General features: G+C 40.4%; 1 protein-coding gene across 9 annotated transcripts in view; it reads left to right on the top strand.

Annotated features, from left to right (window-relative positions):
- The window catches only part of FARS2 (phenylalanyl-tRNA synthetase 2, mitochondrial), a 245607-nt gene that overhangs the window by 160030 nt on the left and 59061 nt on the right, over nt 1-26516 (top strand). For 6 of the 9 annotated variants that reach the window (XR_009742685.1, XM_061449393.1, XM_061449391.1 and 3 more), the window contains one exon: nt 5211-5362. The exons of 2 other annotated variants lie outside the window; for them this stretch is intronic. Coding sequence is in view for 6 of the 7 variants with exons in the window: in XM_061449393.1 (XP_061305377.1) it covers nt 5211-5362 (152 nt within the window). In the remaining variant the exon portion in view is untranslated. Of the gene's footprint in view, nt 1-5210; nt 5367-26516 lie in introns of those variants that run through there. One more of the 9 variants, XM_061449396.1, reaches the window with a different exon arrangement.

Raw genomic sequence — 26516 nt, forward strand, 5'->3', positions numbered from 1 at the left:
GTAGAAAGGGAGGAAAAGGGTGGTGACAATGGGAGTATTTGGGCACTTCTTCCCCTTTCCCCAGCCCTAGAGCCCCTAGAAGACTTGATTGCATAGTACTGCTGCTAGGCCTAAGAGAAGTTTATCTAAGGTGGTGTTCACCCAGTTCTCTTCAGTAGCTCAACATCTTTATGCTGTCCTTCATACTTACTTCAAAATGAGAAATCACTAAACTAGAAAAAGAAAGATTTGGTTTGGTAATACTGTCATTTCCAGAATGCCATGAATGAAGCAGCTTGCTTAAAGACCTGTTATGCTATAGGTAACCATCCAGCTGTCTCTGATGATGGTAAAGAGCAAGTGCTTGAAGCACAGCACATTCATTATGAAAACAGTATAATCCTTATCTACATTTACTGACCCTGCTTAAAGCCATAAGAGAGCTGTTGAACCAAAAGTACAATTGAATTGCTCTGTTTAAAAGTGACTAGGGGACCTGTCCGCCATGAGTTTGTTTAGTCCCTTTTGGTTCCGTGTAACAGGTCCTTAGTTGTGGTATGCACCCTTTATTCATTTGAAACCTGATGCCTCCCTTGCTCTCTCTCCTGTTTTCCCATTGCTTCTGTGAGAAATAGTGAAAGGTACTTGCTTCCCTTTCCACATTGAATGAATTAATGATTTGAAGCTACTTGGAACACTCAAAGGCACTCACATGATATTCAAACCAGGGACAGAGCATTCTCGCCCATATGCAAAAAGCCCTCTTCCACTCAAAATGGTCCATGTGCAAGCAGAGTGCCTGAAATCCAGGGAGCTCATGATATTTACATGGACACATGGTGTTCCCTGTAACTGTATGTGAGCTTGCAGAGGTGAAGAGCTCTGTTTGGGGCGAGCGAGCTGCTGTCCAAAAAGGGCTGATCTTAATTGTATGTTCATTCTGAGAAGTTCAGAGCACCACTGGAGGCTAATGCTCTTCTGCCATTCCCTGCAGGGAGACAGGGAGACAGAGCAGTGCATCAATCCCAAACTGGTCCATTTGCTTTGGTTTGGAGAGCTGAATTCTATACATATGGCAAGTGTTTAATCAGCTGGTGCAAGGGCAGTAACCTTGGACAGAAAGGTAGAGCAAAGTGGTAGGGATGAGGAATGCCCTAAGCTATTATAAAGAGTCATAGCCCTTTTCAGTGATGCACTTCTTAGGTACATCTAGGCATGGGCGAGGCAGGCTGGCAGAGCAGGGTATAGCACTGGTGTCCAGCTGCTCATTCCTACACTAAAATTAGCACCCTGAGAGAAAAAAAGCTTCTGTTTTAGTAAGTACTTGGCTTATTTATTAACCAGAGGATGAAGTGTGACTAATGACTAGTAAACGTATATCATGGAGTGTGGATCATCATAAGCTTCCATTTTATTATTTTAATAAATGATAGTAATTCAATACTCCTAAATGCTTTCACCTTGGGTGATTGAAAAATGCGATGTCATTATCTGCAGTGTTCCCTACAACGTGGGCTCAGCAGAGTCCTATCAATAGTGTAACTACTGGGAAAGCACTCTTGTTTTCCAAGGCTGTTGAAAAATTCCAAAGACTTCAGTGTTTGAAATAGAAAGCAAACAGAACATTTAAAGTAGTGCTGTGGTGACAAAGTTCTGATGGGACCAAGAAAGTGATGCAGAGTTGGCAGTGCTGTGTGCCAGGCCTGGCCAGTGCCTCACAGCAGCACTGTGCAGGTGGGATCAGTTCTACCTTTCCCAAAAACTTTTTTCAGTTCCCTGGAAACCTAAGGGGGGTGGTCAGGCAGTGGAAGGAGGACGGCAGGGCTTCCAGGCTCCTGCAGTGTGCGAGGAGCTGGTCAGCATACAGGGAGCAGAGCCAGCCAGTGTTCTATTAGGTTCTTTAAGCGTTGTGGTAGAGCACACCTAAATCAAGAAGAGGACATACCTGAATTGGTGGCTGGAAGCAGCAGCAAAGCAGAAAATGTAGCTGGAAGAGCACATTGCTCTCAAGGGGAGCCTCTAAAATACCTGTAAATTCATAAGGGAACAGTCTTCAGGGCTGTTGTTTGCCTTGAACCTGGGAAGGAATCAAAGTCATAGGGTAATGGTTAGTGTTGAAAGGAACTTTAAAGGTCATCCAGTTCCAACCCCCTGCCATGGGCCAGGACACCTCCCACTAGACCTGATTGCTCCAAGCCCCATCCAACCTGGCCTTGTACACTTCCAGGGGTGGGGCAGCCACAGCTTCTCTGGGCAGCCTGTGCCAATGTCTCACCACCCTCACAGTAAAGAATTTCTTCCTAATGTCTAATCTGAATTTGCGCTCTTTCAGCTTAAAGCCATTACCCCTTGTCCTGTCACTACATGGCCCTGTAAAAAGTTCCTCTCCAGATTTCTTGTACACCCCATTTAGGCACTGGAAGCTGCTCTAAGGTCTTCCTGGAGCCTTCTCTTCTGCAGACTGAACAAGCCCAAATCTCATCCTGTCTTCATAACAGAGGTGCTCCAGCCCTCTGTTCGGCTGTATTTGTGCTTGGGAATGCCCCAACCTGTGTGCAGGACCTTGCACTTGGCCTTGCTGAACTTCCTGTGGTTGGTATTGTCCCACCTCACAAGTGTGTCAAGGTCTCTCTAGATGGCATCCCTCCCCTCCAGTGTGTTGACCTTACCAGACAGCTCAGTGTCATCAGCAAGCTTGCTGAGGGCGCACTCAATCCCACTGTCCATGTCACTGACAAAGATGTTAAACAGTGCCAGTCCCAGTGCCAACCTCTGAGGGATGCCACTCATCGCTGGTCTCCACCTGGGCATCAAGCCACTGACCACTACTGTCTGAGTGTGACCATCCAGCCAATTCCTTACCCCCTTAGTGGTCCATCCATCGAATGTATGCCTCTCCAATTTAGAGTCTAAAGCCCAAGTTAAAGGACTTTAGACCACTCTGTTGTTAAAGGTCATGAAAGTTTAGAAACGAGGACAGTGATGGCAGTGGGATCTGTTGGACCACAGTGTGTATTTGCAGGAGTGCCTGAATACGAACGCAGTAACTTTTTAACCTGCCAGTTGGAGACTTGTCCTACCCTTTTCATGTTTTACGTGTAGGTAATAAATAATTATGTAGCTCTACACCAAACAGATCAATATGTTTGAGAATTTTATCCTTATACTAACTTTAGTGTTGATATAATACTTACTGCAATGATATTGACTGCAGCCAGGTGGTGAAGGGAGAGTATAATATGGGATTATTGCCTTGCCTTTTACCATAAAGATTTTTCTGTATTACAGAGCTCTGAGAAAAGGTTTGTACCCTAATAATAAAAAAGTTACTGTTTTAAGCATTTTTCCTTCCACTCTTTGTAACACACTCAAGCATACGCACACGTGTGCACGAACAAAAATGCAGTTCTGTGTCTAGGCTAGTAGCACCATGAACTGAGTCAAAGAAGCAGTTTTCTTATAGACTTGATAATCTGGGAGGTTGATTGGGAACAGACCCTACAGTTTATTACATCTTTGAATAACTTTGCTCATGTCAGATTTGATGGCAATGATAATGTAAATCAGACTGTTCCAGGTACAACATCAGACCACATTGTGTGCTTGTGTACATCTCATTTGAAGTGGGGAAAAGAGTGCTGTTTTCATGTGCCTGACATAATCCTGCTTCTTTTGAAATTGATAGCGAATACTCACATACTGTGAATTGTGGGTACTCTGCTCCTTTCAGGGTTTAGGATATTACTGTGTTACTTAAACATGTAAAATACATGTATCATGTTGTTGACTGAGGATTGTCTCCAGCATTTGAAGCTGTGACTTTTATTTAGCAGAGATGTTTACATTTAATGCATTAGTGTTTTATCAAAAGCTTTTGTGTGATGTATTTATTGTACGAAGGTTTTTTTGACTTGATGTACAGGCTGTACATTCATTTGACGAGTTTATTCTTTTAACAAGTTGGGTAACCATTTGTGATTCACAGGTTTATTCACTGGGGGGGTATTAATTTAAAACTTGCACTGTATTCCTTAGCAGATATTTATTGACTGGTTTACACTGTACAGAACAGGATTTGAGTAAATCAGCATGCTGTAAATTTACCTTTTTAACAGGTTTATTGCTTTTAGCAGGTATTCACTTAGGATGTGACTGCTCCACCATAAAAATTTTGCAGGCATGGAATCATTTTTGAGGAAAATAATATACTGTAGAGCAAGGTGCATACATTAGCTATCCTATAGATACAAGTAGAATAAGAAAAGATGTTTTCTTCTGCAGACCCCAAAAGTCTTGTGCAAAAACATTTATTCAAGTGCAGTGCATTAATGGAAGGCAGAAGTAAGATATTGCAGGACCTGAAGGGCATGAAAAGAGAGCATTACCATTTTCCTTTCCTCAGACGGGGGAAATGTCTCAGCAAAGGCAAGCTCTGAAACCCATTGACTCCAGGGAAGTTTCATCAAAACTGAAAAATTAATGATCACTAAGTTTTGTTTCTCTTTCTCTTCCTGTTTTTGCAAATAACAAGTTATACTGTTCTGACCACAAGATGAGGTCTTTCTGTCTGCAGCAAAGATGCCCCTTTATTTTTAAAAGTCTGTTGTGGTACTTGTGGAATTAGTAATTATGTTAACAGCAATACTTTTTGTTGTTGTTCATGTTTGGATATCTATAAAAAACCCTGGGAAGTGAATTGATCCCTCTTTTTAAGTCCAAGTGTGTTTCTTACTGTAACCTTTTAACAAGAAGTTGTTTATTGATAATAACCGTCTCAGAAATTGGACAGTACAGATAAAAGACATATAATGGTGTATATAAATGATATAAAATACATATAAATTTTATACATGAATGTGATAAAAACTTTTAAATCTGTAAAATACTGAAAAATGCTTTTATAAAGTGCAATTCTATCGAGTGAATAATCATGTTAAAATGATCTCTTCCTCTTAAACGGCTCTGCTCAAAAAGGCTCATAAATGCTGATTTTAGCAAAACCAGTTTTTCTTCTGAATGAATTAATCAAATTGGTTATGAGGGGATCTTTAAGACATCTCCTAGTATAAAATCTTGCATTTCAGTTGTTTATCAGGTCAGTTTGCTTTTCAAAAAGCATTTCAGAAAGATTCTAAAATGTGTGTTATGTGTGTTACACAAGTTTAAAACAGTTCTAGGTATACCTACCAAGTCCAGCCACTTACAAAGGTATGGTGTTGATTTTCTTTTAGCCACTCAGCAAATATCCACCTTTGATCAATGACATCTCCTTTTGGCTACCTTCTGAGACATACTCCAAGAATGATTTCTATGAATTGGCTCGAACCATTGGTGGAGACCTGATAGAAAAGGTTGTCCTAGTGGATGAATTTACCCATCCAAAGTAAGTACATTACTACCTTTTTCTTGTGATCAGAATATAAATACTTTAGTTTCGTACGCCAAGAAATTCTTACAGTCTTTGCACATTTCATTTTTTAGCTCTAAAAAAATTTAACAACACTTTCAGGAAGTATTTTTACTTGAAAACAGTATTGTATATTTGTCTTTATATCAGTCACAGCTCAGCTCATGGGTCATGCTTCTCTTCTTTACTGAGAATATTATCTTCCATACTAGTAGAGCGGTGAGGTAGGGACAGGATTCACTGTTCTAGATTTGTGCTGTATGCGTTTTCTCCTTTGATATGCTGTGACATATCCTGAACCATATACCAGGGGTGGCAGTTGTTCAGTACAAGATCGTTTCTTCCTCCACGAGGAATACAACTCTGGTTCCCTCTGTGATTTCTGCAAATAGATGGGAAAGATGACTGCTTGTTGAGAATTGTTACACAGACTTAGGATTTAACTAGCGTTGTCCTCTAAAGCCATTAAACCCTCACTTAGCAAACATTCAGGTATGTTTTGACACTGCAAGAAGGAAACATTTCTCACCTTCTAGTTGGTGGGATTGTTGATAAGTGATGTTGTAGTCCTCTTAGTTTACAACAGTAAAAGAAATGTCTTTTAAAATGCCTCATTAAAAACAGTAATTCCAAGGATATTATCCACCTCATTAAAATATAATTATAGGTAAAGACTGTAAACATAATGACCTTACTTCTTAGAACACAGTGATGCAGGTATATAACTTTTGTGGACTGATAATATAAGCCACGCTAAGTAATTCTGTCTGTTCTCTGAAGCCGTTGGAAGACTGAGTCTCTGAAAAGTGTTCTGCTTAGTCTTAATTCCAAGATAATTGTCTTGTTACAGGAACAGTACAGTGGCTTCTCTAATTCAGTGTTGCAGAAAAGCCTCTGGGCACAGAAATTAACAGAAGAGATCCTCAATGTTGCTATGGATGTGTGTGTTACAGGTTCAGATACTTGTAATCATTATCTTGAATTTGTAGTAAATCTGCTGTGGAGGATGGGAGAAAAGTGCATAGGATAGGAATACCTGCAATGCTGCTGTCTTGAATGTTTGTTACTTACAGGAAGCTTCCTAAGTTCACTCTTGTAATTAATCACTTCTAGAATTTAAAATTCGGGCTTTTTTCACCCTTTAAAAATACCAGTTCCATGAGGAATTAGGACATTTGGCATTCTTGTTTTCCTTCTTAAAATAACTTTTCTTGGTTACAATACTATAAAGATTGGAAAACAGAAAATGCTATACAAATAAAACTAATTCAGAACAGAGAAAGAGGTCTTTTAATTAAGATCCTTTATAGAAGCTATCTATGTGATACTGTGTAGTTACTTTCTAGACTTCTGTGTGGTTTAGAAACCTTTGAAGCTTACACTGGGCTTCGGACTGATAATCGTGCTCCATTACATTACAATTACAGTGTGTATTAGCAATGAAAATGTATTCCTCTAGAGGGAAAAGGAAAGGATGGGAAAAAAGCGTAAGACAAGTAATTGTTTAAACAAGGAAGAGATGTCTTGGAAAAAAAAAAAAATCTTGAGTATCTGCTTTGTAAGGTGATAATATTGACACATCTTTCCAGAAAGCAGAGGCAATTAAACGAAACAGCAGGAAGGAGTCTCCTTGCTGAAAAGCACAAATTTAGGAGAATGCCAAGTTAATGTGCTGGGGTAATTAAGAGCTGTTCCAGCCCAAATGCGGAAAAAGTAAACTTAACTAAACAAGACACAACACTGAGGCAAACCCAATGATGAGTGAAGAAGGCTTTCCAGAAGATAAACTTTTTGGTTCAGTTTAGTCTGCAGATATTTTATTTTCCTTGCAGCTGAAATTAATGTTAATAGATGCCAGCCTAGTGAGGCTAGATCAGCTGTAGCATGTTTCAAGCAGCAAGCTTTTTCATGCTGCAGTCACATCTTTGAGGCAGAAAAATAAGCATTTCCTATTAGAAAATAATGTTCTAGCAGTAGTTAGGACATGCAGACTGAAGTTAAATCTCTGTATTTAACTTTCTTGAATTTTCTGATTCCTCCAAATTCCTGTTCACCAGTACAACAGGTAGACCTCCCAAAGGAATCATAGAATCATAGGTTAGGGTTGGAAAGGACCTTAAGATCATCAAGTTCCAACCCCCCCTGCCATGGGCAGGGACACCTCACACTAAACCATGCTGCCCAAGGCTCTGTCCAGCCTGGGCTTGAACACTGCCAGGGATGAAGTAATCACAACTTCCCTGGGCAACCCATTCCAGTGCCTCACCACCCTCACACTAAAGAACTTCTTCCTTATATCCAATCTAAACTTTCCCTGTTTAAGTTTTGACCCATTACCCCTTGTCCTATTACAACAGTCCCTCATGAAGAGTCCTTTCCCAGCATCCCTATAGGCCCTCTTCAGATACTGGAAGGCTGCTATGAGGTCTCCACACAGCCTTCTCTTCTCCAGGCTGAACAGCCCCAACTTTCTCAGCCTATCTTCATATGGGAGGTCCGTATGCTTTGTTCCAAGCAAAGAACTGAGATTTAGCAGGTAAGTCAAAGTAGGTAGCTTTTGTGTAAAGTGTTTCTGGAAACCAGGATAACTGTAGGGATGCTTAGCAGGAGCCCTCTGATCCACAAGAACTTCATCACTTTACTTTCATCCCAGCAATTCCAAGCAGGTCCACCTGCTCCTGACACTCCTTCTGAGTCAAAAGTGTAAAACTAAAAGGAGGACATGGACTTTTCAGGTGTCTGCAATACCCACACACCTCTCTACATTACAGATATGTGTCTGCACTAGGTACCACATGAGAGGAGATGTGTGGATCTCTGCTGCTGAACAACACTTGGAACATTAGGTGGCTGCTCAGGGGGTTTATTTCCATGGTCAGAATGGGAAATCTGGGAAGAGGGGATTCTTGAGCAAGAGAGGAGCATCACCTGTGCAAGATATGACTCGGCACATGCATCCTGGGGAGTGAGTAGTACATGAGACTGAACAGGTCAGAGGATAATCCTGTCAGCTGTTGATCCATTCCCATCACCTATCGCAGCGTAAAAGGCCATCATAGACCGGCACAACCAAATGCAGCTGGTTGTAAAACCTACTTACCTGTAAGACAGTAAGACCTACTGTCACCTGATTTTTAGGATATTCTTGGAATCTAAATATTGTGTCAAGCTTGTCCTTATGAATAACGAAAAACATAGCTGCAGCACCATCATTATTCAGGCATATGAAGAATAAATAAGCAGATATGAAAAAAAAAAAACTTGTAGTTTTGCTGAGACACCAAGAAAACTGAGTGAAACTGTGGCAGTTATGGCAAGAACAGGTGTTGAGGTATGTGTAAGGCAAGCAGAATAGAGAAGAAATGTTCCTTTGCAGTGAGCAGAATGTTTTCCACAGCCTATCTCATGGATTTAAGCTGTCTTTGCCTGATGCATCAGCTACAGTCATTTAGATTTTCATACCTTTGGTTTGTGGAATATATCTTTCTGTGCATGGTCTGTAAAATCAGTTCACTGTGACTTGCCTTGAGTTGTCATCTGTTGCATGAGTCATGTGACCAGGTACTGTTTCTGTTAACTGACTGAATTATTTCTTTGCAGTCCTTGGAGATCTTTAAGGACCTTTAAGCATTGCTGTGCAAATACAAAATGAGTGAGGATCTGTGGCTGGCATTTTTCAATTTGCAACATTCTATATTGATATTGAAGGGAGGAAAAAAAGTCTGAGTTTTTTTCCTTTTTGCAATGGCTGTTGTACTCTCTATCTCTACTTCAGGCCTTCTACTGCTCACCTTATCTGAGCTGTCTAATCAATATGAATTGACCTATAGAAGTTAAATCAGAAATCAGAAAGCAATATCCCTTTCACTGATCAAGACTTCTCCAGTTTCAGAGAGGAAACAGGTTCACAGGGAAAAAGAAAGTCTGGCTGGGTAGCAATCAGAAGGTAGAAAGGTCTCTGCCCACCATGGATAAGCAAATCAAAACTACTGCCATGCAGAAAATCACAGTAAGAGCAGTGTCTTGCATTTCTGAGATATTCAGGGAAGTATTGCGACCACACAAACATGGAATTCCAGTAATGAAAGCATGCCTGTCCAAAATAATAGAGAAGATATTGGCTAATTAAACATGGTAGAATATGTGGTAGAATAGGCATGTGTGTGACCTGTGTTGTTCATGATGAAGAGGACAGAAAATACTGATTTTTTAAAGTTTGATACTAAAATTTCTTTTCTGTTTGAAAGAGAAGGGAAGAAAGGAAGGAAGGATATGCCTCCGCGTCTTCTGTTGTAAGAAAGATACATAGGTAGGCTGAAAAAAGTATACAAAACTGTAATCAAGAAATGCACTGTGTCCTCAGTGGTACTTAAAGAGGTAAATTTTTAATCAGAACAACTAAAAATACCCTGAAAAGGCAGTGTGGAGACTGTAAGGGAGGCAAAATTGATTTGCTACATTTTGACAGCTGTGATGTTAAAAATACGAGAGGGGAATAGGTAAGAAAGGTTTTATTCTTGCCTTTGTGTGAATTACTTGCATGCTTCTGGGGTGAGAGCTGCACATTTCTAAGAGTCTGTTAAATGAAGTGAGAGGAAATGTATTGGCTGCTGTGAAGAGGAAGATAAGTGGATTGTGGCACCATCTTTAGAGACTTTGGGAGTACTCAGATGACCCGTGTCTCTTCTTTTCCATATAGTAAAAGGAATGGATCTGACAGTGAAGAGTTAGATTGTATTGACTGTTGTGTTGTCAATACACACTCTTAGCATCTTGTTAGTGTATAGGAAAAAAAACATAGCAACATCATTTTCCATTTTGTTGTCAGGTTTATTGCACTTTTCCTTATCTAGCTGAAGCTTCAAATACTTTTAGGTCTGCTTTAGTTATTGAAGCTGGCTTGGTTCTTGAACAGGTGAATTAAATCAGAGTAATTCTGAAGTGCTGCTTGCTGCTAGTATTACTCAAAACTATCAGTTCAGTCCCTGAACACGTTGTTGTTCTTCAGCCTGAGCACTTTAAAATTTGCCGAGGAATTCTTCGAGATTACCTTTAACTGCTGAACTGGCAAAGTCCCAGCAGCAGCTTCTCTGCAGAAAAAACAATGCAGAAGCTGCTTCTGACTGCAACTAGCAGAGGATCGGTTTCCTATTAATGAACTGCGTTCTCCGGCTCTGAGTATTTTTCTCTCATTTGGTCAAATGAATGCAAAATTAATATTTTTGTAAAAGATGAAGTGATCATGGGGGGCTCTGCCAGTGGATACTGGTTGGCTTCTGCGCCTTTCTTCAGCTGTCACAGTAAAGCATGACTATATATTGGCTAGTGAAAGCCTTACAGTAGTACCCATGGTCCCTCTTTTTTCCCCTCTCTTGTCCCAACCAGGAGCAGTACCACCTGTGTGGTAACACCTTGCTCCTGGTGCGTGCATGTCAAACATTCCCCTCTGCCCCAGACCAACCCAACAGCCAGTGGTGTTTGATTGATTCACAGAATGACCCCAACTACTCCTCAGTTTCTTTCTCTTCCTTGCCTTTTCTCCTCTGAACTGCAGCTATGTACAAGCTATGTACAAGCTCCATTCTCATAGCAGCTCCTGCTTAGAGGTGGTCACGGACTTTCTGGCCAAATTCATTTCAAGGCTGGGCTTCACAGAGATGTGCTTTATGAAGACATATGGCTTCTGCTCATGTACTGCCAGAGCCCAGATAACTGAGTACTGAGTCGGTGAGATTTTTATCTTGGCTGCCTACAGGTTTCAAGGAGCTCAGGCTTGGGTTCCATGTCTGTAACTCCAAGGTAACCCTCCCATGCTCCAGGATGTCTTGCACTTCCCACTTTCTCACAATCTTGATGCCCTGCTGTCCCCCACCAGGACTGAGGCTGTCAGAGCTTATATACCCTCTGCGGTAGCAGGGGCATTCACAGAACACAGGGAAGCCATGTGCTAGTTTTTACATTTGAGGCAATTGAACTGAAAAGCTTTTAAATCCTCCTTTCCCTCCCCAGCAAAAATGTTTCATATCGAAATCAATATGGAGAATTAATTGAGTAAATATGCATATATTTTTGTTTAAAAAAGACTTTTTCAGATACTTTAGCAATTCTGAGCTTTCAACCAGGTCTGTTCCAGCTTCTATATAGTATCTACTGAATGAAGTCAGAGGTAGCAAAAATGAGCATGCACTTTTATAGCACAAACCAGAAAGTATTGTTTGATATGAAGTAGACCTTTTCGGTGCTATATTTATTACATATACCTGTGTAGACTTAGAATCTGTCCATGTATTTTGGTTAAGCAGCCTCTTCAGAGGTTTTTTAATGCTTGGCTTAGAGCTTTTGAATTCCAGTGTGGATTCAGATACCAGATTCCCTCAAGTTGCTTTGTAAGTCCCCCAAATAGCAGTTGCCTGCAAAAATCTTAAGACTCTCATAAAGAACTGTGAGAGGAGTAAGAGGAGGGACAGAGAAGAGGAACTGTTCAGCATCTGCTTATGGTGGGTATTTCTTGCTTCATCTGACAGAAAGATGGACTTGAGAAATACTAGTAAATGTCTTGGCTTTGTTTTATGAACTGTGGTGGTTTAAGCCCAGCCGCTAACTCAGAACCACCCACCTTTCTCACTCCACCCCCTTTTCTCTCCCCTGATCCCAGAGGGATGGGGAGGAGAATAGAAAGAATGTAACTCCCACAGAGTTGAGATAAGAACAGTCCAGTAGCTAAGGTATAACACAAAACACCCACGCACACAAAAAAAAACAAACCAACAACCAAAACCAAACAAAACCCCTTGCTTTATAATAATAAAGAGTTCTGTGTGAGTTCTGTGATTTACAGCTTTTTACACAGCTTGGGACTACCAGTTCAGACCTCTGTTGCCAGTGTTTACTTGAAGACCATCTAGTGGGGAAACAAACAAACAAAAAGAATAATCAACTGATCAGGAAAGACAGATTCTACCTTCCCTCCTATGCTCAGTGTTCAGACAGGCACTATACAAATAGCTGTTCTTAATGGCTCACTATTGAAGTCTGAGGTTTTCTTCAAACCACTGTAGTCAAATCAATTGTGGGGCAGTGTTCTGCTGTACTGTCCCTGGCTCTTCAGAGACTTCACAGAGAAAATTGTCTTCACTAACTGAAAATAATTTACTATTAATGAGCTTCAGTAGGAGTCCCATTATTCTTCTTTGGTGGGAGGCTGGTGGCTAACACGCAGGCTTGTGGGAGAATTGGTATTCAAGAAAGGAAAAAGATGAAGTAACCACAGGTTCCTGTTAGAATGGGGTGGGGGGAGGAGGGAGGAACATGGCCCTGGAAGTGTGACGTATCACCAGTGATATTCCATAGGGAATGCAATCAACCTTCGTGGGTAATGAGAAGAGAAGAAAACTTAAGCACACGAGCCACACACAAGACAAATGTCAACTCCCTTATGTATGCAGGCAGATGCAGAGGATAGACTTGCTGTATAGAAGGGGATAACTGGAGTCACAATGAATCATTTCTAAGAGGCTGCTCAGCTGAAGAGCTTAACCTTTCTTCATCATGTCAACCTGGAGTCGGCCATTCACCAGCAGTTCTCAGATGCAGCCCAGAAATCTTTGCCACAATTCCCAAAAGCACTTCACAGGAGGCATCACAGGAATTAGCACAGTGATTTATTGGCAAGCAGTGGGCTGGTGAAAAATGGCTAAAGGAGTCAGCTGCCACAGGATGCATGGGAGATAGCAATAGGTTTGTGAGTGCTTCTGGGTTCAGAGAAATCCTGGTGAATTGCTGTCCTTGTAGTCCAGAGGTTAAGGTTACTTCTGTTCAGAACTAGTTTTCATAGTACGTAATTGTGAGCATATTAGAGTCTGAGAAGCATTGCCGTGGCTGTGTGTCAGAGAGAAAGTGAAAGCTTTTCAAGTTACATTAGTTAGATGGTAAATACTGTGTTCTCTGAAGAGCTTGAAGTCAGTTTAATCTAGCAGTGCCTTTTGAAAGTACTCTACTCAGCAGCTAGGATGGGGAAAGAATTCCCTACGTGTAAGAGGCAGAGAGTCCTCCTTTCACCTGGTGCTTTGTCCTACTTCATGTTGAAATGTTTTCTCTGCCTATGCCATTGCTTTGTCTCTGCCTGCCACTGCCTGGGACGGAGTGCCTCCCGCTCTACTCTGCTCTCTACCTGGTTATGGTTTTCTTGGTCTCTACCTCTGCCGCATCCATTCTCCCATAGTAGCACTGTAGCTGGCCATCCTACCCCAGCAGGCTAGGAAGTCAAGGTGGACTGGTCCTGTGAAGGCCACCAGTGATGGATGCCCACCTTGCAGACTAGGAATCCCTGCAAGATAGTATGGGTGAGGGAGGGAAAAGTGTTTTGGCTATGTCTCAGATCTGTGCCTGAAACTAGTTTTTCTTTAAAACGATAGACATATCCTTCATATGACTTTTGTCCCACTCCTCCTTAATCATCTCTTAAATTAATTTCAGCATGAAAGTATGGTATGTTTGTTCTCTGTATTGTCCTAGCGTAGTGAAGAAGCAACTCATCTGTAGCTGACCCTGAGTTTCTCTCCAATTCTTGTATGGAGATCTGCCTGGGAAGGTAGAGATGGTACTGTTTGCTTTTATGAGACTCTTTCTAGCTACATAAAGCAGTGACAGTATTTAGCCATATCAAGCATTTCTTAGGATGGTGGACGTTACTGTCCTCTGTGTGTTGAGACTTGAACGCGTGCAGTGTCTGCACATGTTTGCTCTCGTCTCTTCACAAAGCCTTCACAGAACTGTGTTGAGGCTGGCCAGGCTCCTAATTCTTAGGCTGGATTCAGCCAAACATGCATCCTGTAAAGCTGCCAAGAGTAGAGGAAAAACTCTTTATATGCCCCTCTTCACTTCTTAGTATTGCTCCACAGAAGAGATGGATTTAGCACTAAATAATTAATACTGCTCTTTTTATTTTATGGATCCGGAACACATTTTCATGGGGGGGGGAACCCTATAGGTAGGAAGGATTTCTTGATGCTGAATTAAAACATTAAGCAGCTTAAAGGTTATTTATCTCCATGCTGGAAAATGTCAACACTTAGGTTTAGGAAGCAAGGTTTTCTTTAATTTCAGAACAAATAAATGTCAGCAGTCCTGAAACAGATCACAGTATCTTCCTATTGTTTGCCTTGTGCTTGGTGGATATTTTATTTTAACCTACCACTTAATTTTAAATAGTTTATTTTAAGAAAATTTTTGCCAAGTTCTATCAAGTGCTGAGTGTCCTCATCTTTGGGTAAATTGAGTAGAAATTCATGGGACTGTGCACCCTGTAAGGTCTGTGTAATATAGGGATGGACCTTAGCACAAAACATACATCTAGGTGGAGACCGCTGCTATCTCAAAATCCTCTGCAATTCAGGTTTCTCTCCTGCTTCTCTCAAACACTGTCTGGTAACATTAATATTGAGACTAACACCGTGCAACTGATCTGTTATTTATCAGGCATCACACAAAAATGCTATGGAAGGGTGCCATTTAAAAATGATTCTGAGGATGAAGAAAAAATTTATGTTTAGTATTTTGGTGCCTATTAGTATGTGTGTGGGAGAGATAGTAAGGAAATGAATGACTGTTCATACTTGTAACATTTGAATGGTTTGTGTTTGGACTTCCTGAATGAATACGAGAAAGGAGATAGATGAAGACTTATTTAATGTAGTTCTTGTAGGGTTTTTATTACCTTTGTATATGAAAGTCTCATGATTCTCAGCTGAGATATTGCCAGCTTCATCCTGTGGACCAGTGAAACAGAGTAGGCCAAAATACTGACATGTCTGACAAGCTGTTATGGAAATTGAGTTTAGCTCAGAATGTTGCCTTCAGTTGTGTTGCGTAGATGGGATGTATACTGAGGAAGTGAAAATCAACTGGGATGGTGTAGTGCATTCAGGTTACTTTGAAGTAAATGGCTAGGCATAATTGCACAGAGAGAAGTGTTCAGCTGTGGGTTGTGTCACTTAGGCAGACATTTTTCTCAGTGTCTGCTAATGCAGATATTCCTGGGTCTGGCTTTACAAGATAAATCCTTATTTTCAGAGCCTCTGAGTGAAATCACTTGGTACTGTGGGAACTCCCAACCTTTCAAAACCACACCCTTGCCGTCACCCATAGAGTATCAAAAAAATCAAAATGCCCACAATTTAATGGGGCACGACGAAAAAACAACCTTCACATCTATTGTGCTTTGATAGCTATTTTGGACCATAATGCTAATTCTCCAGTTCAAAGTTTTTTAAGAAGTGTAGATGTGTGAGTATTTCAATACACAGCATTTGGTGGAAGATGTTGCTCTGATGTGAGGAGAAAAACGATCATTGTATGTAATGTAATTTCAGTTGAAAAACGTGGAGAGAATACATGAAAGGTGTTTAAAAGAATTGAAGGTGATGAAAGAAACCAGTAGGACCTTTTTCCTCCATTGTATTAGTCCAAGAGAAAACTTTCAAAAAGGTAACTAAAATGTGCCTTATAGTGTGTGATAAGTCTGCAATGCTGGATATCTTTCAGGCAAATAAACCTTTATGGCTACACAAAAATTACAGAGGCTCTCAGTTCTTGTGCTTCAGAACATAAGCGAAACCTGCCTGAGGTCACGCTGAAATCCTAGTGTGAATGATCATAGAATCATAGAATGGTGAGGGTTGGAAAGAACCTTAAAATTACTGTTGTATTTCATATGACCCTGTTAGACAATTCTATCAGAAGGATACTAGATTAGATGGTGTCATCTTATACCTTAATATAGCAATATCTATTTCCTGTATGTTTAAATATATACAATATCTACATGATCTCAAACTTCCCTTTTTATATAGTAGTTTCCTCAGTGGTCCTCAGTGGGTCCTTTTGGGCTTTTACAGTCCATTTTCTAAACAGGAATTACAGTTATTTACAAGTTATGAAATTGAGTATTAACCTAGTAGATAATGATAATAGCCATTATCAGCCACCAAAGTAGTAGATGTTTGACATTACAAATTCAAGATCTTCTGCTCCTCTGATTAGTAACCCGGTTTCTTGTTTTGTCTTTGAAGTAAATAATCCACTTTCAGCTCAGTGGGATAAGTTTCTAAGTGGATTTGGTACAAGTAAATTAACATGCTTCACTAGTGTATGATTATGCCAGTTATATATATGTTGTGAATCCACTGAATTTGGCATCTACTTGGAACCCATGCTTGTTTTCTCCTTAATATTCCCTCTATCACACGAGCTTGAATGCATCATATACAGTGTATTATCTCTAGAAGAAGGAACATTTCTGTGTACTAGAAGGAGAACTATCAACCTAGGCAATGGTTGATACTACAGAATGGTTGATAATACAGAATGGATTCAATACCTGCTTTAAAGTTATCTTCTGTGTAATTAATATTTCTTCCCCTGTTCTTTTTTTCTTCTGCTGCACTGAGTTTCAACGTCTATTCTCTTTCTGTTGTTTTCCTCACATGCAATCCTTGTAGCAGAATGCAGAAAGCAGGATGTAAAATGGTTGATTTCTAGCTGAATCAACAATGTCCATATGCAGAAGAAGTTAAAGCAAAGAGGTTCTCCTGTTACTGATGGTGTTAATTTTTTAAAGGTCAAAAAAAACCACATGATCCCATCCACTGACAAAAGCTATCTGAAGCCTCAGGATGATTCAGGGATTCAGAGTGATTCTCCACTGCCTTTCGACTTGTAGTTTGGTTTTGAGTATGGCAGGGCATTCACAGGGTGAGATTTCTTGCTTAAAAGCACTCTTTCTGCCACTGTTGAGTTCTGCTTGGAGCATTGGGCAGGACAGGAATGAAAACTGAAAGAAAGCAAAGGTGAAAAACAAGACACAGGGATAAAGCACTGTAACTAATTAAAACCAGTATCTTCAAACATAACTAATGAGTTTTCTGGATAACTGAATTAAGAAACTTTAAAGGGCCATGATTCTCAGAAGCTGATGTTTAGCACTTCTGAAAATAAGACCAAAGAAGAATTCACCAAACACCTATATCTTTTGAAAACCTTGGCTGAGAGTATAAAAAATATTCGTATGAGAAATAGCTGCAACCAGAATTTATGCATGTTACTTTTGTTGTGTAATTAGACTTACGAACGTGTTCAGGTGCCACCTCTGCCCTGCAGATCTGTTGCCTACCCAGGTATTCCCTGTTCTGTGCTTCATTCCTCTCTTCAGTGGGGCAACTTACAGCGGGTAAGCAGTCTTGTCAGGCGGCACATTACACACCAAGAATATGTGCTAGCTCAGAGGAAGTAAATCTTGGTCCTTAAATCAGAAATTCTGCTATGGATTTCAGTGTGATGATGCATTACTCCAAAAACCTGAAGTTTGCTGGGGGTGGAGAGTGTAGCAGTTTGAAGTTAGTGTGATAGTCTCTGACTCTCTCATTCTTTTATGTATTTATTGATGATTCTCAGCAGGAATCCAATTTATAAAATAGATCTGCTTTGACTTGTAAATTCAAACTAATGAGATTTATTCTTTAATCCTGTTATGGAGAATAGCTACTGTATGCTTGTCATTTTCATTGTAATTATGAATAAAAAGAACCATCCACAGGAAAAGAACATATATGCACATAATCTGTGATAACCAAGTGGCCAAACTGTTGCAAGTTTGATGCACAAGAGATAAAATCTGTGGCTGGTCAGACTATGAAATAAAGGAAATGCTGTGAAACAGTTCTGAAGACCATTTGTTTGTTGACCCCAGCTGCATTTGCATAGTGTACTGCCAACAGAGTGCAGCACCACCATAGAGAGATGCTGCAATCATGACTATTAGTTTTAATTGAAGAATTGTGTCCTTACCTCAAAGCTTACATGTGATTTATTAAGGTCATTAAAGAGCTTGATGAGTAGGCCAGGCATTCACTGAAGTAATGGCTTACAAAGCTCAGCAGTAGAAAGAAAAATACCACACAGTTGGTAAAAAGTTGTCTTTCAAACTGTATATATAGATTCTAAATTAAAAAGTCCCACGGAACCCTTCATCCATGGTAAATTACTAATTACAAGCTAGTATATTAGCTTGTTCCAACACATTCCACCACTTCCACATGAGCATATCCTTCTAGTGCTGGAAAATATGATTACTAAAATAAGTAGACTTGAAAATAAAATACAATGTCAGCAAGGCACCTGTGAGTGATAGTGGGAAAGATTATAGTACATTTGGAGCACTTAACTGCACTTTCTTCACAATCAGGGCTGGCACAAGATGAGCCATAAGTGTTTATTCCAAATAGTTAAAGAGTTCTGTATTTTGAAAATGCAATTTGAAATTCTCAGCAATTGATTTGATTTTTTTCCCCTGCATATAATGGGGCATTTTCCATGCTGGAGAAATTGGTAATACTAGTTTTTGAAGAACCATTCTTCTTTGAGTGACACTGAAACTCCCTGCTGGTTTCAGGGAAGCTGGAAGTGTGACAAATGCAAAATCAGGACCTCAGAGCTCCATCCATAGCCCACTGAAGGCAGTAGAAACCATCCCATTGACTTCAGTGGGATTAGGATTGGGCCCTTTGTGTTTCCCTTGCTCATTAAAACCCAATCTGTCTACAGAGAGAAGAGAGTCATTTCTCTTCCAGGAACCTGAACTTTATTGCCAGCAAATTCAGTTCTCCATTAAGTAATACAATGACTGCTGTTAGAAATACTCTTGTTATTCAGGAGGGACATGCTGATATTTGCTCAATAAAGTAAAGTGGTAGTTAATAATGAGATTTGCGTTACAGTTGCATTCAGAAATCCTTCCAGTTTTCTGTTATTTTGGAACTACAGAAGCACCTAAATGCTGCAGCAATACACTTGCATTCTAGTTAGCCACATTTCTATGCAGTGTGAAAACTGCTCACTTCAGACTGAAAAATCATCCCTGACTTTAGTAAGGACGAAGAAGAATACACATTCATTATCAAAGTTTCTTATATTGTAGCACCAGACCAAACACATATAGAACATGAAACAGCATAACTAATGAGAAGGTTTTTTTTCCTAGATAGGACAAAGTCAACTCTTGCAAGCATGCAGAGAGGAGGGAAGGGAGGAGGTAAGTGGCCGTTGCTGACTTTACGTTTGCCAAGCTGAACTTCCAGTTGTATTGCAGTCATGCCTGGTTTTGTCTGGCTAGGAAGCAGCTTCCTTCCTCGTGTTGTTTGGTTTATTGTTTGCCATTGACAGGCATTTAGGGGTACTAAAAAGGCTATCAGCATTTCCCTTACCTTTAGGATTCCCTTTTTACAAAGAATCCTATTACCTTTAGGAGTAAAAAGCTTTGGCATAGGCTTTCTCATTTCACTTACATAGTGTCACAAAGATGTCATCAAGGGGTACTGTTCTTGGTTTTGTTCTTACCTACAGCCTATTCCTGGGTCTCAGAAAATAACAAGATGAACTTTTACAGGAAATTAAAAGATGTAATGACAGAACAGAAAATAAGTTATCGGAAGACTAAAGAGTGAGGACTAGTTTGCTTAAGTATTAAGAAAGGACTGTAGGTGAGATTACAGAAAATTTACCTTAACTGCAGAAGTTTGACTTCTCTCATCAAGGTTGCTTGATAAACATGCTTTAAAGGTTATATTCTTCTTGTCACATGCTTAGTACCTGCTGCCACTGAGCAGTTCTGGTTGCAGAACAGCCCTGGAAATGCAGGGAAAGCTGGAGTAATCCAATGAGTGTCCTTCTAGCTGGGTGCCATGTAGCTAGCAGTAGCACATCTGGGATACTGCAGAGGGTGGAGTGTGAAATCCTTCCCTAAACTGTTAATTAATGATATCTCCATTACAGAATGTCTCCTTAATCTCTGTCTGTTAGTGATTGCTTATAGTGGAACTGCAGGGATTATTTGTATACTTACCCAATTGCAGTTTAATCCTTCTGATTCTTGGCATCACTAATATTTTGTGGCAGTGAGTCCCACAGGTTATACATCTGTTGTTTTTAAAACAAAGTATCAATTTGAAACGTGATTTAGTTCTGTTTGACTTTGTATTAAGAGGGCAAGTAAAAAGTACTTCCTAATTAACTTTAGCTATGTTGTGTGTATTTATTCAGTCCTGTTGTTATCTTTCAGATAAACAGCCCTGATCTTGTCAGTCATTCCTAATTCAGTTGTCTTTCTTTGACTAATAACTTTTGCTGCCTGGCAAGGACCGTTTATTACCTCCATATATTTTTTAGATGTTTTGCTCAGAGTGAGCCTGTATCCAAGGTGAGAACATGACATTGACTTTTATGCCGGCATTATAATATTTAAGTGTTTTGTTTTTCTCGTTCCTTTGGGAAGATTTTAGCTTTGGTTTACCATGTCTGTGCTGAGCAATTTCTTGATCTTTGGGGGGATGGTGTGATGGGTTTTCCTGCAGTGAATGCTCTATTATGTTCCTGGATTTTATTCCTACCTAATTTTTTTTCAGCAGTAAATTTTCTAATGTAGCTGTTTATACTGTCTTTCTGACCACTGCTGCTTGTGTATTGTTAGTCAAGGGCTGGGCTAGATTCTGGGATCAAGAGATGGGAAGAAAAGACAAAGCCACCATTCATCTTGGGTAGCATTACTTCAAGTGGATTTTCCTTTTAATTTATTGTCAACAAAGTTTGGATTGTGCTTTGAATGCTCAATGATGATTCATGTTTTTCTTTTGCGCTTTGTTTCTACGTGCATAGAAGTAAGCATGTATTTTTTCCTTTGGTCATTTCAGTGGTCTTTGGGCAACAGGCTAAGAAGCACTATCTAAATCATATGTTGAACTGGTAGCAAAGCCGTAATACATGCCACTTTTTAAGAGAAACTCCTGCCACCTCCTTAAGGACACCTAAGACCTTTCATTCCAGTGCTCCTTGAGCTCAGCCTGACTCCTCTGTTGCAGTAGTGCTTTTCAGGTGCCTTTTCCCTGAAGTTCCATTGAACTTCTGCTGACGTGCAATGTTTTAATGCTACAAAATAGCAACTACTAAAAGCTCAGAACTGCCCTTAAGTTACCTAAGCATTTATTCTATTGGCTTGGGAGCGCTGATGAGAGCTTGGTTCTTTGTGACTATCCCAGATAAGCCTGTGGTCCCAGTATTAGCCTGAAGAATCCATCTCTCCATCTTTTCTATCAGGTTTTCCCACAGCTGATCCTCCAGCAGTGCTCCCTAAGCTGTGGCTACAGAACCCATAAAGGAACAGTCTCTAGCAAGCACTTGTTTTGTTAGCTTTAACTACATTAGCTACACAACCAGTGTTTTCAAAGTAAATAAACCAAGTAAATCCTCTGCAAAGCCTGACATGTTTGACTTGTTTGCCACTTTTATAGGTGTGGATCGCACAAGTTTGCAGTTCCAAGTCTCTCTGAAATTACAGTTCAATGGCCTTTCCCATTGCGTGACACAGATACCTGAGAGGCCAAAGTTGCAAAGACGGCTAAATAGTTTCTCTTAATTTTTAAGCAGTTAGCTCTGTGAGCCAAATGCTGTTCTTTTAATAAGAGTTTAAAAATATGCTATTAGTTCTGCTCCTGCATTCTGGAGGGCTTCAGTTTCAGCTACACTGATGGTTCAGCTCCTACCTTCTGAAACTGTGGCCAGTTTCTAAGCCTGTGAAGTGGCTCATTTGGGCTGCAGCACAATCTAAAATCCTCTACTGGCTCTCACAATTCCTAGCAGTGCTGGGACAAGCCCATTTTTGGATGCTGCTTTGCACTGCATTTTAAATAGGAGGTATTCTTCTTCCTTACTGAGAATCTTGTGCTTTTTAGGGTTTTCTTTCTCAGCACTGGCATTTGCCTGTTTGTCCGTCTAGCCTCCTTCCCGCTCTCTCCCCCCAGTTTTCGTTTTCAGTTATTTTTGTTTATGTTGAACTTCTGCCTGCTCGGCTGCAGAAGAGCTCAGTGTTGGCAGCCCGCCTTGTGTTGTACAATTCTACAACTTCTGCTGCTTAGCAGCCTGTTGGAAATAGCTTTGAAATAAATCCATTTTGGACCAAAAGCAGCATCTTTGTTGTTACTCCCTCAGAATAATTTTGTGCTATAATTGGAATTCTCATTTGAAATAAATAAACATGATTTCTGTTCTATAGAAAGATCTGGATGCATAGTCAGTGAGAGAGAGATGTGTGCATACAGCCCTGTCCCTGGATCAGAGATGCATTTGCAGCGTGCGTGGCACTTCTCATGCTCTGGGGCAGGTTCGCCCTGGAGGGGGAGGGCTGGAGATCAGCCCCAAAGCCTTTCTGTGCCACCTTGAGACCTGTCAAAGGAACTGGTTACTCTGTGCTGCTCTTGATATGAATGTGCCAGAAGCTTTGTGTTGTTTCTGCTCTCATCTTTGGAAAGCTGGCAAGAACAGGAAGCTGCAGCTCCATCATGCTACTGCCACCTTACCAGTCCTGGGATGGCATGTGGGAAGGGAGATGAAGCTGTGGGCTTTCATGCTCCCTTTTATATACAGGCTGAAAGTTGCACACAGTCTTGGATTTCCACTTCATCAAGGGTATGCAGGAGGTTCAGAAAAAAACTGACAGTAATAATCAGAGCAAGGGAATGATTGAGAAAACCAGTTCTGGTAGAGATGATTTGATAGATGAATATGATGGAGGTCTAGAAAATCATGGGTTGATTGGAGAGGATGGGTAGAGAAGGATGGTTTCATGGCTTCTAGTACAAAAGGCAGAATACTTCAAATGAAACTGCTAGGAGCCATCTTCACAGCAAGCAGGAACTCTTTGCAGGAGGGCAATAGAGATGCCAGAAGTTCATGTGGGGAGGGAGACTAGATGAGTTAATGCAGAGGAATATACTGGGACATGAAAAATGCATAGAAGCAACATGCATCTCAGGAGTGCTTTGTGTTGAAAACAGGTTGGAGCCTAGGAGAATATTAGAGGCTTGTGCTAATATGCATGCACATTGGCTTGCTTTTCAGCTTAAGGTGTCCACTTATCAAGACTGCATGGATGAGTTTGTGTGGTGGGTGACTATATTTTTTGCAGGTAAGACAGGGCTATACAGAATTTTTGGTCTGGCCCAAAAGAGCTGTTTATGTGTTCTTGTGTAATTCAGTAACTTGAGATATTTTCATTTCTCAGGGCTTTGAAATCTGGGCTTTTTTGCTGCAGGCTACTGCCTTTTTCTCCCCTGTATCCCCATATTTGTAATCAGTTGGTTTTTTTTTTTGTTTGATTTGTTTTTTTGAACAGATCTCCTGAAACCTGATTGTATTAAAATCTGGCGCTGTAAAGGGAGTGTTTAAATCTATTTTGTGCTGCTTTCACTGAGAAATGTCTAAGACACAGAAACCTGGAACTGCTTTTTCAAGCCAAGAACATGGTTGCTGTTTGTCTGTCACACCAGTAATGGTTCCAAGTGTTTTTGTGAATTCAATCATGACACAGTCTAGTGCAGCCAGAAAAACAAGGGGTGAGAAGGTACTGGTAAGAGTGAGGTAGGGAAGACCTGTAGCACAGCTAATTTGCAATTAGCATCCTCCCACTTCCCTATTGATTGCTGTCCTGCGATTCTGAAGAGACAGAAAGAATTTTGTCTAAAGGAATGCTAAGTATGGATGTAAAAAGCTGTCAGGGCTACAAACAGACAAGGAACTGTTGGTGATACCAGCTGAGGAGGAGCAGGTAGTGCCCTGTAAGCTTCTGCGGAAAGAGTCATTTAGCACAGCTTGACAGGAATTGGGTAATGGCAGCATGTTTGGAGATTAGATTGAGGAGTAAATGATGGATGAACTGCATCGCCCAAAAAATACTGTATACAGTTGTCATGCCTGTGTTCTCAAGATCAATAGCTGTCGTAACAGTGAGTAGTTGTCCCCTTTTCCTTCCGGACACTTAACTCCCTATTGCATTCCTGTTGCTCAGTGATGCACTAGCACCTATAAAAAAAAGATTAAATGGCATGGACTGCATTTTAAACATAACTGAAATTCATATTTTTATTTTTTTTTAGAATCACTTTCCATTGCAATTTTCTTCTAAACATCCAAATGGACTTGTGCATTTATTGAACGTAATGAATAAACCAGTAGGGTTTTTCCTCCTGCTTTATCTGACAAAATTCTTCTCTTTCCTTTAGATTATTAATGATTCATATCGCAACATTCCTGAGGAGCTAGATATATTGGTACTGGCTCTGGAAAAAAATCAGCTCCAGGAAAAAGCTTACTGGCTTCTTCAAGCATTGAGTAAACCCACAACTTAGTGAATTTATACATAAGTCTTTTAGAATTGGTGAGATGAAGTTTGTTTTGTTTGTTTGTTTGTTTTGGAGCTTTTTTTTTATTGCAACATTTTGGACTGAAAGAGAGGGACTTTGGGGACCTTGCTGAATCGTTTGTCATTAAAAGATGCCCCAGGATCTGTGCCAGATCTTTCTTCCCGCAGCAGTTTGCAGAGTTCAGTTTCTGTGAACATGAGTAGGGACATTCTGTGATTCTATGACAGAGACAAGAGGCAGTTTCTTTGCTTATGATTTCTGGAACTTTCTTCCCAATGGGAACTGTGTTCCCCTGAGTGCTGTACATGTGGTCTCTGAGGTCCATATTCACTACAGTATCTCAAAAGCTGCTGGTTTTCTGATAACTTTTCTTATACAGGATCCAAAGACCTTCAACAGCTCCATCCCACTAGAATCAACCCAAACTAAGGAAGCCCCTTAGTCTAAGGCTTGACTTCACTTTGCGCTTCACTTTGGCTAGTATCCACTTACTGCTTTAACCACCACTTCACAGGTGAGCATTCCACTGCTTGATGCTTTCCATCTGGAAGAAATCTCTTTATGTCATCACCTTAACTACAGTCCATGTATGATGATGCTTATTAATGCCTTCCAATGTGGCTCTACTGCATAGAAAACCAAAGCACCACCTCTGAAGCTTGGAAAATTTGGTGGGTATGTTTTTGAACTGGACACTGTTGTGTCCTGCCAAGTTAGCCAGTCATGGACCTGGGAGAAAACATGGTTGAAGGAGATTTTTCTGTACAATTCCTGTAAAATTATCTAGACAAAATAATCTTTTCAGGTACAGCTTACACAGCAAAAAAAAAAACAGATTTATACACGATGACTTTAAATTGCACAGTAAACTTTTGTATTACATTTTTTATTAAATTGTGGACTCTTTAAAGTGATTGTCTTTGAGCATTGATAAATTTCTGTAACTTGATTATTTTTGGACCTAATAAAATTCTAAAGAATTCAAGATTATTTCTTAGTGCTTAGAATTGTATTGTCTCATATTGCCATGAAAGTAAGTTGTTTAAACTGTTTGTGGAAGGTTCCTTTCTTCATGCGCCTTCAAACTTAGATAAAATCCCTGTTTCCAGAAGGTGTGCTGCAGCAAGAAGCACATGCTTCTATGTCTGCCTGGCTCATTTTCCAGACTTTCCCATGCCCTGAGGCTACAGGCCCACTCCTGATTTTGGTTCTGTCATCCAACTTTCTGCTAAAAGCACAGTTGGTACTGAGTTTAGACTGGGTTGCTCAGGGTTTTATCCAGTCTGCTCTTGGAAACCTCCAAGGATGAAGAGATCACACATCCTCTTTGGGCAACCTGCTCCACCGCTTGACTGGCCTCATGGTGGAAAAGTCTTTCCAAATTTCCAATCTGAACCTTATTTAATCTTGATTTATTGTTGGCACTTACGCTCCTCCTGTGCACTGCTGTAAAGAGGCTGAGTCTCTGAGGTTTCCATAACCTCCTTGTAGGTACTAAAAGATAGCAGTTAAGTCCCCCCCTCCAACAAGGCTTCAAAGGGCCTGTGCCCCAGTCTCTGTCTTCCTTGTGTTCTCCATCACTACTCAGTTTATTTCTATATATTTTTTGCCTTTGGTGATGATCTCTGTGTCCAGTCACCTATGGATTTTTACCTGCAGTCAGCATTTTTGATCAGTCAGATCACTCCATCATTACAGAGAGCATGATCTTGAACTTCTGTGGCTGTAGACAACACTTCTGTGGTGTTTCAAACCTGTGGCATCAGGCCCGGGGGAGCAGTGACACTGCGGGCTAGATCAGTAAGCTGAACTGGACCGTTAGCATTACCAGCACAGTGTAGCACCGTAAAAACTGGGGAGAATTGAATGGGAACCAAAATGCCTAC

Source organism: Pezoporus flaviventris, unplaced genomic scaffold, assembly GCF_033815535.1.
Source record: "Pezoporus flaviventris isolate CSIRO_AGI_PZ_B2104156 unplaced genomic scaffold, CSIRO_AGI_Pfla_v1 ptg000007l, whole genome shotgun sequence".
NCBI lineage: Eukaryota > Metazoa > Chordata > Aves > Psittaciformes > Psittacidae > Pezoporus > Pezoporus flaviventris.